The sequence below is a fragment of the Euphorbia lathyris genome, chromosome 8, assembly GCF_963576675.1.
Source record: "Euphorbia lathyris chromosome 8, ddEupLath1.1, whole genome shotgun sequence".
NCBI classification, from domain to species: Eukaryota; Viridiplantae; Streptophyta; class Magnoliopsida; order Malpighiales; family Euphorbiaceae; genus Euphorbia; species Euphorbia lathyris.
Genome location: NC_088917.1, coordinates 4,608,011 through 4,621,687, shown reverse-complemented (window position 1 = coordinate 4,621,687; position 13,677 = coordinate 4,608,011). Strand labels below are relative to the sequence as shown.

The 13,677-nt window shown below is 37.9% G+C and overlaps 1 protein-coding gene across 3 annotated transcripts; it reads left to right on the top strand.

Annotated features, from left to right (window-relative positions):
* Positions 1-8,628: 8,628 nt before the first annotated feature.
* On the top strand, positions 8,629-13,025 carry LOC136203369 (uncharacterized). 3 transcript variants are annotated; one of them, XM_065994497.1, is made up of 6 exons: positions 8,629-8,935; positions 9,394-10,197; positions 10,273-10,401; positions 10,523-11,361; positions 11,450-12,014; positions 12,279-13,025. In XM_065994497.1, exons 5-6 carry the CDS (start codon positions 11,586-11,588, stop codon positions 12,915-12,917), a joined length of 1,068 nt encoding a protein of 355 aa, XP_065850569.1. In that variant the 5' UTR covers positions 8,629-8,935; positions 9,394-10,197; positions 10,273-10,401; positions 10,523-11,361; positions 11,450-11,585; the 3' UTR covers positions 12,918-13,025. The 3 variants fall into 3 exon arrangements, with proteins under 3 accessions (XP_065850569.1, XP_065850568.1, XP_065850570.1); XM_065994496.1 differs by having other exon boundaries at positions 10,489-11,361; XM_065994498.1 differs by lacking the exon at positions 9,394-10,197 and having other exon boundaries at positions 10,489-11,361.
* Positions 13,026-13,677: the final 652 nt, after the last annotated feature.

Below are 13,677 nucleotides of genomic sequence, written 5' to 3'. Positions count from 1 at the left end.
CATAATGGTCAACGTCTAGGACTAGATAAACAAACTAGAAGAAAAATGAGATTGCGCAACTTAAATAGAATGATTAGAGAAAGTGACACATTGTGCAGAAACTTTCTTCGTATTAATCGGCGAACATTTGGTGCACTTCTTGAATTGGTTAGAGATATTGATGGTTTGAGTGAGACAAGAAATACGTGTTTAGAGGAGATTGTTGCAGGTTTCTTATACACACTAACTCACCATAAAAAGAATAGAATGGTTGGTGCACTTTTTTTTATAGAAGTGGTGAGACGGTTAGTAGACAATTTCATGCTTGTTTAATGGCAATCTTGAAGCTACATGTTGTATTGCTTAAGAAACCTACCCCAATACCAGAGGATTGCAATGATGATAGGTGGAAGTATTTCCAGGTACAATAATTCAACACTTTGCATTACAATAATATAAACATTACATGATCTAAAGTTCTTTTATTTTTATAGAATTGTTTAGGTGCACTTGATGGTACAATGATTAGTGTAAATGTACCTTCTGAGGATCGGTCTAAATATCGTACGAGAAAAGGTAACCTAGCAATGAATGTATTAGGAGTGTGCTCGCCTGAAATGGAATTTATATATGTCTTACCTGGTTGGGAGGGATCGGCACATGATGGTCGTATTCTTCGAGATGCTATCTCTAGACCTAATGGTTTAAAAGTTCTAAAAGGTAATTTACTTGATAAAAATGTTTCATTGAGTCCAATTTAAATGAGTGAGTGTATAATAAATAGTTCTTTAATGTGCAAAGGTTGTTATTACTTATGCGATGGTGGATATACTAATGGAGAGGGATTCCTTGCACCATATAGAGGACATCTTTATCATCTTAGGGAGTGGACCACGTCAACCTCAAAGCGCTGAGGAGTATTACAACTTAAGGCATGCATCGGCTAGAAACGTGATTGAACGATGCTTCGGGTTACTCAAGGGCAGATGGGGAATACTTAGAAGCCCTTCTTGGTTTAGTTTAGAAACACATGGTCGCATTGTACTTGCATGTGCTTTACTACATAACTTGGTCAAGAGATACATGCCTTCATTTGATGACAATGAAATGTTTATAGAGGTTGTTAGTGATGGTGATGACAGTGATGAAGACGATGAGGAGGAATACATAACCTCCATTAATGTATCCGATCCATGGACAACTTTCAGAAATACATTAGCTCAAAACATGTTCAATAACTGGAGAGCTAGAAATCATTAAGTCGAACTTGTGATATCCTATTATATTTGAACTTCTATTGTCTTGTTTTATCTGTATTTGTTCTTTTTATTTGGACTTGTATTAGTATGTTTTCTTTAACTTGAACTGTATTAGTTATACTTGGACTTGAACTAATGTGTTTACTTGGACTTGAACTAGTGTTTTAATTTAATTTTGTATATTTTAATTAGATGGATGAAAGTATGTCAAGTGGAGGTGGGAGAGGCAAGAACAAACGTTTTTGGAGTTTGGATGAAGATAATGCACTTGTAGCTGCTTTGTCTGAATTGTCTACTGATCCACACTGGAAGTGTGATAATGGGTTCAGAAATGGATATATGATTCGCTTGGAAGAGATGATTGGAAGGACCCTTCCTAATTGTGGTTTGAAAGCTTCACCACATATTGACTCAAGGATCAAAACACTTGTTACCAAATTTAGAGCTATGGCTCAAATGCTAAATACAAGTGGTTTCAAGTGGGATGATGAAAAACACACTATTTCTGTAGAGAGGAACGTATACGATGAGTATTGCAAGGTATGATTATTTTGTATTAGTTATATTTTTTTATAAGCGATTAATTATTTGAATTGACATTTATTAATTTGTTAGGGTCATCCTACTTGTAAGCATTTGTATGGAAAAGCTTTTCCTCACTTGAACATTTTGATGGAGATTTATGGCAAAGATTATGCCACTGGCAAATCAGCTGAGGGTTTTGTTGATGCGGTTGGCAATATGGAAAAAATTGCTATACCCAATCAAGTTGTGCTTGATTCAAGTGATGAGGAAGATACTAATGCTAGTGAAATGGCGGAATCTGCCCCTCCGTCAAAGAAAATGAAAAGAGAGAACACTTCAAAGCATAAGGGAGGTAAGAAGAAAGTTAGTGCTGGTAATTCTGAATTAGCAAGCTTACTAAGTTTTATGAAAGATATGAATGCACATCTTTCAACCATGGCTAATGTAATGACCCGTACTGATGAACGTGAGCAATATGCTCATGAACGTGAGCAATATGTAATTCAGGAAGGGGAAAAGGTGTTGGATGAGCTGCTTGTTTTGGAAGGTATAACTAAAAAACAAGCTTTGAAAGTAGCTCAAATTCTAACTGCAGATCCGAACAAGCTCCTGCTTTTTTCTAATTGTCCCGATGCTTTGAAAGTCATGCTTGTCAAAGATTTTCTTGGTGAAAAGGACAATGAAGATGCTTAAACTCTTTCCGGTGATGGAGTATTATGCTTAGAAGACTTTTGTTTTTTTTTATTTTGTATGAACTTTGTTAAGTTTAAAATTCAACTTTTATGAACTTTATGTTATTATCAATAAGGGTAGCAAGTGAGTGACGTTTTGGATTGTTTGGGATTATATATGAAGTTATTTTACGTTTTATGGAAACTATAGTAAAAGAGTTGGATTTTTTTTATTATTATATATGAAGTTAAAAACAATAGTTTTTGATTCAAAAAAAAAAAAACAATAGTTTTGATTCCCTATTTGAACCAAACATCCACAAAGGGAATGGAGTGGAATTGCATTCCCTTTCCTAAACATAACCAAACACATAGGGAAATCAATGTTTATTCCTTTCATTTCCTTTGGTTTCCCTTTCTTCATTCCTTTTCCCTTACTCCATGTGAACCAAACGCCCCCTAACTACATATGATAACGGAGAGATTTTCGCCATGATTAAATAATAAACCTTATTTTTTTGTAAAGCGGTGGGAAAGGCAGCTGCTATATTTACGCGGACAGAAGTATAAATAGGAAGACTTGCTAAGAAGGAACTGGAACGCCATTTTCTAAGGCAAAAGAAAAAAAAGGCGAGTAAATTACACCAATGGTACCTGAACTTTACCCTAATTCACACTTTGGTACTTAGATTACATTTTGTCTCAAAAATATACCTGAAGTAACGATGACCGGACAATTAAGTATATTTTACCGGTTAATGGCCGGTCAATGCGATTTTGATGAGTAAATTACACTGATGGTACCTGAACTTTACCCGAATTTACATTTTGGTACCTAGATTTCATTTTATCCAAAAAATATACTTCAAGTAAAGATGACTCAATATTTTAGTATATTTGACCGATCAGTGATTGATCAACCCGAGTTTGACCATTTTAAATTAAAAATTGCAACCAATCATACACTCAATTAACATAAAATTATAATACTGTCATACACTCAATTATAATTTTATGTTAATTGAGTGTATGGTTGAGTCCCAATATTTAGTTCATGTTACCCGATCACTAACCGATCAAATGAACTAAACCTTTAAGTCACATTTACTTGTGTTATGTTTTTAGGATAAAATAAAATCCAGGTATCGAAGTGTGAATTATGGTAAAGTTCGGGTACCATTAATGTAATTAACTCATGAAACTCGCGTTGACCGGTCATAACCGGTAAAAATATACTAAATTGTCCGGTCATCGTTACTTCAGATATATTTTTGGGACAAAATGTAATCTAGGTACCAAAGTGTAAACTATGTAAAGTTTAGGCACCATTGGTGTAGTTTACCAAAAAAAAAAGGCCAAAATCGAAAATCAAATCCTCATTCGACCATTTTACAGATCTCTTCTCTCCCTCGCTCGCGTGGTATCTCTTGGTGTTTCCATGGCGGAACCACCGGCGTCTCCTGCTGTTGCTATGGAGTCCAATTCTTATAACCCCGATTTGGTTAACCTAATCCCAACACATCCAACATCCGACTCTACAACACCACCACCACCACTGCCACAATTACAACAGCAATCGGCAACTTCTACTTTAGCGATAAATTCTAGTTTTAACCCTAATTCTACATTGAATCCGAATTTAGTATCTCCGCTGTTTCCTGGGATCCCATCCTTTGGGCCGCCTGCGATCTCTGGCAACGCTATTCGTCCTTCGGGTCGGTTCCGCAATTATCGCAGCTGCTGAATTATCAAAACCCTAACGCTGGGGTTCAGCCGTCTGGTGTGAGTGCGCCGATGGTTGTTGCTTCTGGTGCTCCTGGAGCCATGGCTGTCCCAGCTCAGATGATGGCTTATCAGGTCAGCCTCCGAATCCAGTTTTGAGACAATATGCCCCTATGCCAAATGTTTATGGTGCAATTCCTGGACGTGTTCCTCAAGGGACAGCCAAGAGCAATTTTATCAAACTTTAGGGTAAAATTGATCTAATTTGTCAATGTTAGGGTTAAAATTGCTCTCGCCGGCCAAAGTTAGGTGAAAATTTTCATCAGCAAAATTGCTCCGTAAAAGTTAGGGCTAATTTTCCATCTTATCCCCTGAGCTTGTGTTTTTTTAATCCTTAATATATATGCTAATTCTTACACTTTTTATTTGGTGTGAAAAGGATGCTAAGTTTGAATTAGTAGGAATCTACTCTTATACTCGCAAAAATCAAGTAATTATCCCTTCAATTGATGAGAGATTAGCTGATTGAGTTCATATCAGCTTCCTTGTTAAACCAAGAGAAAGTACGGATGATGATCATGTTGAGCCGAAGCTCATCTTTGCTGAACTGGTTGCTTATAGATCATTATTCGATTTTAGAATCGCTCATTGCTGTATACTGGAACCTAATGATCCCGGTAATGTGATGTTCCTACTACTTTTCTGCATTTTATGATGCTTATTGATCTTTTTTTCCTTTGTTGTTCTTGTTCAAAATATCAGTAACTGCCACTGTTTATTCTTTTTAATTTGAAAGATATATTTGCTAATATTTGGTTAAGTAGTTGAACAGGGCCTAGGCGAAACGAGATAAGGGCTCCCCTTCACAAAAAATATATGTACTTAAAATATGTTGATGATTTGATTACTTGATGTTGATTAATTGGTTTTGGCTCTATCTATTTTGTTGAATTTTATTCCTGTTGTCGTTTATTCTTCTAGTCTTCTCCTTCCAAATTCTGAGATACAACTCTTCTTTGCTTCCCAAATTCCAAGGTTTCTTCCTTTACATCATCAGCAACACTTGGTGTTGGTATCCCAACAAAATCACCACTCTTCTCATTTGCCTTGTAACTTGAATTTGCATACCACAAAATTACTCTGCTCAACATAACATATCAATAGGATTAGTTTAAAAGGGAATATTCCTAATATCAAACTTATTCAGTCCTAAATTGGACGATAATTACATGAGTAAGATGATGGTTTTTGATCAAATCATGCTCATTGGTGCTAATTTTTTGTTCTCCATGAAAGTTTCATCAAATAGCAATTGACTCAAAAGAAAAACAAAATTGAGATTTTGGAAATCTAGTGGATAGGATGTTCCTATCAAAGTAAGGGGTGAGGAGATTGGTAAGAAGAAGTTCTTACTATATTATGAAAATCCTTCTTCTGGATTTCCACAACAAAAATACGGTGGGTTATGCACTAATAACCTGCCTTGTTTTTGTTGGTCGAAGTGCAGAAGAAGCCTTTTCGTAGTATTGTAAGAATGTCTTCCTACCAATCTCCCCACCCTTTACTTTGATAGGAACACCTTGTCCACTAAATTTCCAAAATCCCACTTTTGTTTTTTCTTTTGACTCTATTGCTATTTGACTATGAAGCACCGACTCGGATGTGGACACGGATGCGGACACGGGTGCGGACACGGCAAACGGCATTTTTAGAAAATATGAGACACGGATGCGGCGGGACACGACAAATTCTATATAATTAATTCTATATATTAGATATAAAATATATAAAAAAAACTTGCTAAATCACAAAACAAATTGAAGAAGGAAGAGAAAGAAGCTCTAAGCGTTTATAATCGCGATACACAGGTGAGAATCAGATGTAGTTTAGGTTTTTTTTGGTCAAATTTTGTAATTGAACCATAGGTTTTAAAAGATTTAAAAAAAACCTAAACTTTTACATATTTTCACCATTAGCTGAGTCCCCGCCATGTCCCCTCGAGTCCCCGTCGTGTCTCGTCGAGTCCCTACCGTGTCAATGCCGAGTCCCATCCGTGTCCCTGATGAGTCCCATCCGTGTCCCATGTCACCGCCGTGTCCCTGCCGAGTCCCGCCATGTCCCCGGTGAGTCCCCGAGTCCGGCGAGTGCGACACGGCCACGATGACCCTGGGGAAGAGTCCGTGCTTTATAGCTATTTGATGAAGACTTGGTACGAGGGAGAGTAAAAAAATAGCACCAATGATAATGATTTGATAAAAAAATCCACAATTCTTAATTAGATAATTATCATCAACTACAAAGTAGCTAGAAAGCTTTTTAATTTAGGGCTAAATATTATGCATTGGTTCTATGATTACCAATATTTGGATTTGAAAGAGTTTGATATTAGGAATATTTTTTTTAAATTAATCATATTGATGCGGTACGTTGTGCAGAGTAATTTTGTAGTATGCAAATTAAAGTTACAAGGAGAAGCAGATGTGAAGTGTGGTAATTTTGATGGGATACCATTACCAAGTGTTGCTGAAAATGAAGAGAACTTGGAATTCGGGAAGGGAAGAAGAGTTGTATCTTGATTAATAATTCGAAACTCAGTATTTGGATTTTGGAAGAAGAAGAATAAATGAGTAATGGAAAAAACTAGAAAAGCAGAGAAGATGAAGCAATAAGTTGCCGACATTTAAGATTTTGGTCCACTAGAATTTCGTGGTCTCCATCCATATTGCTCGATTATTAAGTTTTTTACATGTATAGTACCTATTTTCTTTGGGAAATTGGGTCCCTTTTAGGCCTGGACCCTAGGCGGTTGCACTCTCTGCCTAGCCTCAAGGCTGGCCCTATAGTTGAATGAAGTCTGGTCATAGTGCAACATGCTCGATTTTGCTTCATTATACTGCCACAGTGGTTGGACTCATCACGTCACTTGTTATTGTCTCTTAGCCTTTGGAGCTGATTGAGTCTCTTGTTTTTGTTGCACATACATTTTGCCCCAGTTTACAACTTACTCTATTCCACAATCCAAATTTGAGTTCCTTCATATCATTTTCCACGTATACATCCGTGTTGAATCACTCATTTAGCTATTCACAACATGAATGCTTATGCTTCTACTGTATATGAATGAATAAATGATGGATTCTCGCCTTGGAGTGTTTGAATCTCAACTTTGGAAATATATGTATACCTGTAGGAATCACTTCTGAATAGGACTGTAATCGAGCTGAGTCGAGTCGAGCTTTGGCTTGCTCAAGCTCGGCCTTGCTATAAAATTAACGAGCTCGAGCCCGAGCTTCGAGCTTGTTTTGAGTCCAAAATCCTCTTTGAACTTGGTTCATTAAAAAATTTATATAACCACGAATTGTTTGTGAGTAAATCATTAATTATATTTATGAAGTTTGCTCACAAATAACTCTTTAATTATGTACATAACCAAGCTCACAAACAAAACTTGTGAAAAAATAAACAAGATGCTTACAAATAGTTCGTCTATTACTCATTTATTATGTTTGTGAACGAACTCATCTAATAGCAAATGAAATAATATTAAGTTTAGATATTTGTGAGCAAACACAACTATATAGTTTTATACAAAAACTAAAATTTGTTCATAAATGTTCTAATCGAGCTTGCTCGCGAGCTTTGGTCTGCTCAAGCTCGGCTCATTTACAAACCGAGCCAGTAAATCGTGCTTACAAACGGCTCGTTTACAAATCGAGCCGAGTCGAGCCGAGATTTTATCGAGCCGACCAACGAGCCGCTCATGAGCGGCTCGACTCATTTACAGCCCTACTTCCGAGTGTGGAATATGTGATCCCAGCAAGAAAATTCCTCATTCTTCTAGATACCTTGTTGGTCACTGGCCATACCAAACTGGTGAAATACCTGATTCTGTATGTGAAAGCCATTGGTACGTGTTCGGTTTAATATTTTCTTAGGTGTATGATTGATTTGACCTCATCTTTTTCCTTTGGTCTATCATGCAATTGAAGGTTCCAAGAAGATATACGTGGGAGCTCCAAGGGTCGCTAACTTGATCTTAATAAGTTATTCAAGGGGAATATCCCAAGGCTGTACGCCTGAAGGTAATATCTGATCTTTTATAATAAACAATTTGATAGGCTGATATGAATTTGATCTTATATGCATTAGCCTTTTTTAGCTGGATGCATTAGATTAGATGTTTTTTTTTGTTTTCTTCGATGATGAGCGGTCAAGATTTTAGAAAAACTAACCCCTCAAATGCCATGTGGTAGCACGTGATAGGCAATGTGTGATAGTAGGGGGTTAGTTTTAACGTTTTGAAATTCCAATCATGCTTTTTCACGTAGCATTTGAGGGCTTATTTGTTACAAATAAGCAAGTTGAGGAGGTTAATGTTAACATCTTGAAATTCAAGGTTAGTTGTAGTTTTTGGACAACTTAGGAGGCTGGAGATGTATTATGCCTTATTATTATTATTATTAGGGACAATTACAAAACTAGCACATAGGTGTTAGTTTTCTTTTCTAACTCATTTTGAAAAAATCACCAAAACTAACACATTTTATTAACTAAATTTCAACCTTGCCCTTGTCTCTAACACTCCGCTCCCCGCTCTCTAACATTCGAACTTCCATCTCTCTAACCTAACACTCCGCTATCCCTCTCTCTAACTTTCCGGCGATTCATTGACTGATTCTGTTCATTTCATCCGGCGAATCTCTGTTACTTCGAGTGGACATGGCGAGAACACGAAGCTCAAACAACGAATCGAATTCAGAAGGAATGACGAAAAAGAGGGTAAATAACTTGACTTTACATTTGCGATTCTCTCTTTATTGTATTTACATTTGCGATTCTCTCTTGTATTGTATGTACATTTGTTGGGTTTGAGAAGGAATTTTTCGTTTCGTTTCGTTTCATTTACTTCTTCTGGTGTTAGGGTTTATCTGGGTTCATCTGGTGTTAGGAAGTCATTCGGTTTGGTCGAAATGCGTCGATATGTATGTTCTATCGGCAACCTAATTGTAGATAATACATAGATATAGACAGCCTAATTGCCGATAGAACATAGATACTGACGATCTAATTGTCGATAGAACATTCATATCGACGACCTAATTGTCGATACAACATAGATACCGACGACCTAATTGTCGATAACTCTCTTATTTTAGCTTACGTTAGCTCATTCTAGCTCAATGTTATAATTAGCTTAATTGTATGTTAGCTGATGATATATCTACAATAAATTTCAGCATGATCGTGGACACAAGAGGAAGAGAGATGAGCATGGCTCTTCTTTGAAGAAGAAAGCCAAGGAGGACTCTGAATATAAATACCGAAAAACATTTGGAACGGAAAGCGTCATCACAGTTAGGTGTAACCTAAAAGCAACAAAACATATAAAGGACTTTTTAACACCAACCCAAGTAAATCTATTTAGGAAGAGTTGCTTCGGGCAGTATTTGGATATGACCAATATAGTATTTGCAGGAGTCCTCTGTCATACCCTTTTAACAAGGGAGATCATATGTGAAGACCTCAAACCCAGGGAGCTTTGCTTCAAAGTTAGAGGTGTTGAGTTGAGATTTGGGGATTGAGAGTTTGGACTCCTAAGTGGGTTACAGTTTGGAGACATGTAAGCATTTATCGAAAGGTTTAGTGCGCTAAATAAGCCAGATAGATTTAGGAAGAAGTTTTTTTCAGACAACTCTACACCAACCTTTAGAGACGTGGACACAATTATGGAGCAAACTGTTTAGAAGAATGAATCTGATCAGGATGCAGTTTCATTTGCCATGTTGTACTTTGTCATTGGCTGTGTGTTGGATAACACTGCCAACAAACAAGTTCTTCCTTGGGTTTTGGAACTTGCTGAATTTTCAACATTGTTTAACGAGTTCCCGTGGGGTGTTTTGGCCTGGGATGTGACCTACAGGTCTCTTGTCAATGGGATGATTGGTGGAAAAGGCCGAATTGATCAGTTACGTGCTTATAGGGTTCATTTGAGGACTAATCGTGTCTCATTCAACCTATATGGTTTTGCACACGTATTTCAGGTTTGATGTGTGTATATTCTATACACTAGAAATGTTAGTAATAGGCATAAATAATGAATTGGAATTTTGTTGCAGGCTTGGTTGTTCGAAGTATGGGAGGCCACCCATGGATGGTATGAGAAGAAAGGCACTCGCATCCCACGATGGATACGATGGAAAAAGACCGGTGTCCCTAAATTGACCAACGTTATAGCCATTTTTGAAGTAAGTTGACCAAACATTGTGCCTATACGTGTCACTATTATGCTAGACATCTGATTGACTTGTTTATTTGTACATGTGTATTTTTAGTCGGGTATATAACCAAATGCCACGAAACTTACAGCTGAAGATAGGGAGAAAGAAAGCTCCTGGTATCAACATCTAGTAAACCATGTGGATGGTCTGCCATGTAATTATGACCAACTGTTTATCGGTTTGGAAAAGGGGCAAGAGGAGGAAGAGGAGGGACAGGAGGAATTGGGTACATATGAAGGAGGAGAGGTTGATGTAGAGGATGACAATGAATCTGAGACTGATAATGATGAAAATGCCTTCATTGTCTCTCCTAGAATACTTGTCCAGAAGAAGAAACAATCTGGTCTGGAACGACTACTGAGGAGGATGTTTGCTGAGCATGAGAAGAAAATGAATGACAAGTTTGCTGAGCAAGAGAAGATAATAAATGAACAGTTTGGTCAGCAAGAGAGGAAAATGAATGAACATTTGTCTGCCTTTGTAAATAGATTGTCCGTTGTAGAACGTGATGTGCAGGAACTAAAGTCACAACGGGATGTGGAACGTGGGATGTATGAGGGGGAGGTGCATATGTATGAGAGTGAGAGGGAGAGTGAGAAGAAAGAGATGGATGAGCATGCAAAGGAGAGGGAGGAGAAGGAGAAGAAAGAGCAGGAGGAGAGGGAGAAGAATAGGGAGGAGAAAGAGAAGAAAGAGCAGGAGGAGAGGGAGAAGAACGAGTAGGAGGAGAGGGAGAAGAATAGGGAGAGGGAGAGGGTGGATAGGGAAGAGAAGGAGAAGAAAGAGCAGGAGGATAGGGAGAAGAAAGAGCAGAAGGAGAAGGAGAATAAAGAGCAACAACAGAAGGAGATGGAAATGGATAGGGAGAGGAGAGTGAAAGAGATGGAAATGCAAATTGTTCCTACAACTTCTGTTATAATAATTGATGTAAGTTTGTTTTTAATGTTTAACCCGGTGCTTTTAACATAGAATATCGATATAATATGTGTTTCTACTTGGTTTGCTGTTTTAACAGGATGAGAGCCATGACGGCCATGATGCTGACATAGATCATGGACAGCTTACTCTCCTGGTTAACCAGGTTGTCCAATCATCTTTACCTATGCGTGAAGACAAAGGAGAAATAGAAGATTTGACTATTGAGGTTAAACATGAGGAGGAAGGGCAGGGAAAAAGAGGAGGAAGAGGAGGTGGAAGAAGAGGAAGAAGAGGGGGGAGTAAGGGACGCAGGAGGAAGTGATGGAAGAGGAGGAAGAAGAGGGGGAGGAAGGGATGATAAAAGTAAGGAGGAAGTTGAAGTGAAAGGGAGACCCAAACAAGGAAAAAAAGTCGGGAGAGACCTCCAGTCACTATTCACTGATCATCGGATGAATTATCATTTTGCTAATGATGATGATCAGTATCCGATAGAACAATACGATGGTCACGACTGTATAAAAGGACACCTCCTACAAGCCTATGATGACTGGAAGAAGAATACCCACTGTGATCTGTTGAGGCAGTTAGGTGAAACTGAATGGGGACAGACTTTATCGTGGTTTGAAGATGCAGAGATAATTGGAAAGTACATAGACATCCAAGTAAGATACTGCTCACTTTGTATGTTTTGGTGTATATAATCCAAGTGAATGATGCATTGATATCTCATTCATATCGACGCATTACTCATTGTGATTCGTCGAAACCCATTCATATCGACGCTTAATTCACTAGGATGCATCGATATACCATTCATATCGACGCATCATTCAATTGGGTTCGTCGATATCCCATTCATATCGGTGCATTATAGCCATTTGGGTCCTTACTAATATGTGTCATTATCATTTTTGTCTGTGTTACAGCTCGTAAATGCATTTTTGTGGTTATTGAACGGAAAAAACTTCCATCAGAGGCCGGATTGGACTGCCATCGATACAAATTTCTTTGGATTCATGGAGATGTCAAATATGACCAAGAATCATGACAAACCCGGAAAATGGGATCAAGCCAAGTTGTTTGTAGATCGAATCAATGGGATGGAAGAGTTTCGAAGTCGCCGTTGGTATGAGGTTAAATATGTGCTAATACCTATCAACTACAAAGGAGAACACTGGTTACTCGGGGTGTTCTACGTGGAGGAGATGAGGATGGAGTTCTATGATAGTCTAGAGTCAAATGCATCCAACGAATCAATAGACAAATGGCTAGAACCCTGGTTTCGTATTATGACAAGAGCAATGGAAGAGGCCGAGTATTGGAAGAAAAGTGGGAGGCCTGATAATGGTAATCTATTGATAAAGTGGGAGAGGGCGCGCGGGTGCCCACAACAGCTCTGCAAATCCAATGATTGTGGTATCTTCCTATACATTTTTGCTCAGCATTATGTTGAAAAGGGGCCATTTGTACGGATTATGGCTTCTCCGGGTCTGATGGACATTTCTATCGGTTGCGGGTGTGCTTGGAACTCTTCAACCAACGCTTGTTCAACCAGAATGATCTAATTGCCAGGGCTAATTTGCTTAGATTGTAAAAGTTTGTAAAGTGTAAATGTTGATAAACTGTTAATGTTGATAAACTGTTATTGTTGGTAAACTTTTATTGTTGATAAACTGTCAATGTTGTGTTGTTGTTGGTAAACTGTTATTGTCGTATTTACCTCATATCGGCAAGTATGTAGTCGATATTTACCCTATATCGACAGTATGTAGTCGGTATTTACCCCCTATCGGCTATTATTGATCAGGATGTACATCAAATTGTTGCAAAAACATTTTAAATACATAAACTCCGGATTCCAAAGACATAAAATCTCAATAAAAAATTATCATTACAAAAGACATAAAATCTCAATCACAAATTATCAATACAACATATACTAGAGCACACTATTTTCCAGCTGAGTTCTTAGAGCAGCTTGCTTCACTCGATATTGTAGGTGGAAGCCGTGATGGAACTTGTAACATACTAGTACAATTCGCTCGATTATGATCAGTATTTTTGCACTTGGTGCATCTTGTTGGAGTTACCTCCTCGCCCCTCGATGGTATTCGGTTTTGACTTCTCAGACGACCCACTCTAGGTGCAACTTTTTTAGGAGGAAGCACCTTCATAGGAGTCTCACAAACTTTCCATTCAGACTGTTGGCCTAGTGGATGTATAGGCTCAATGTATGACAATCGTACAGTCTCATTTTTGTAGTAACGCTGGACCCACGCATATGTATTCTCTAATCGATGCATTGATGCAATCTTACATACGTGT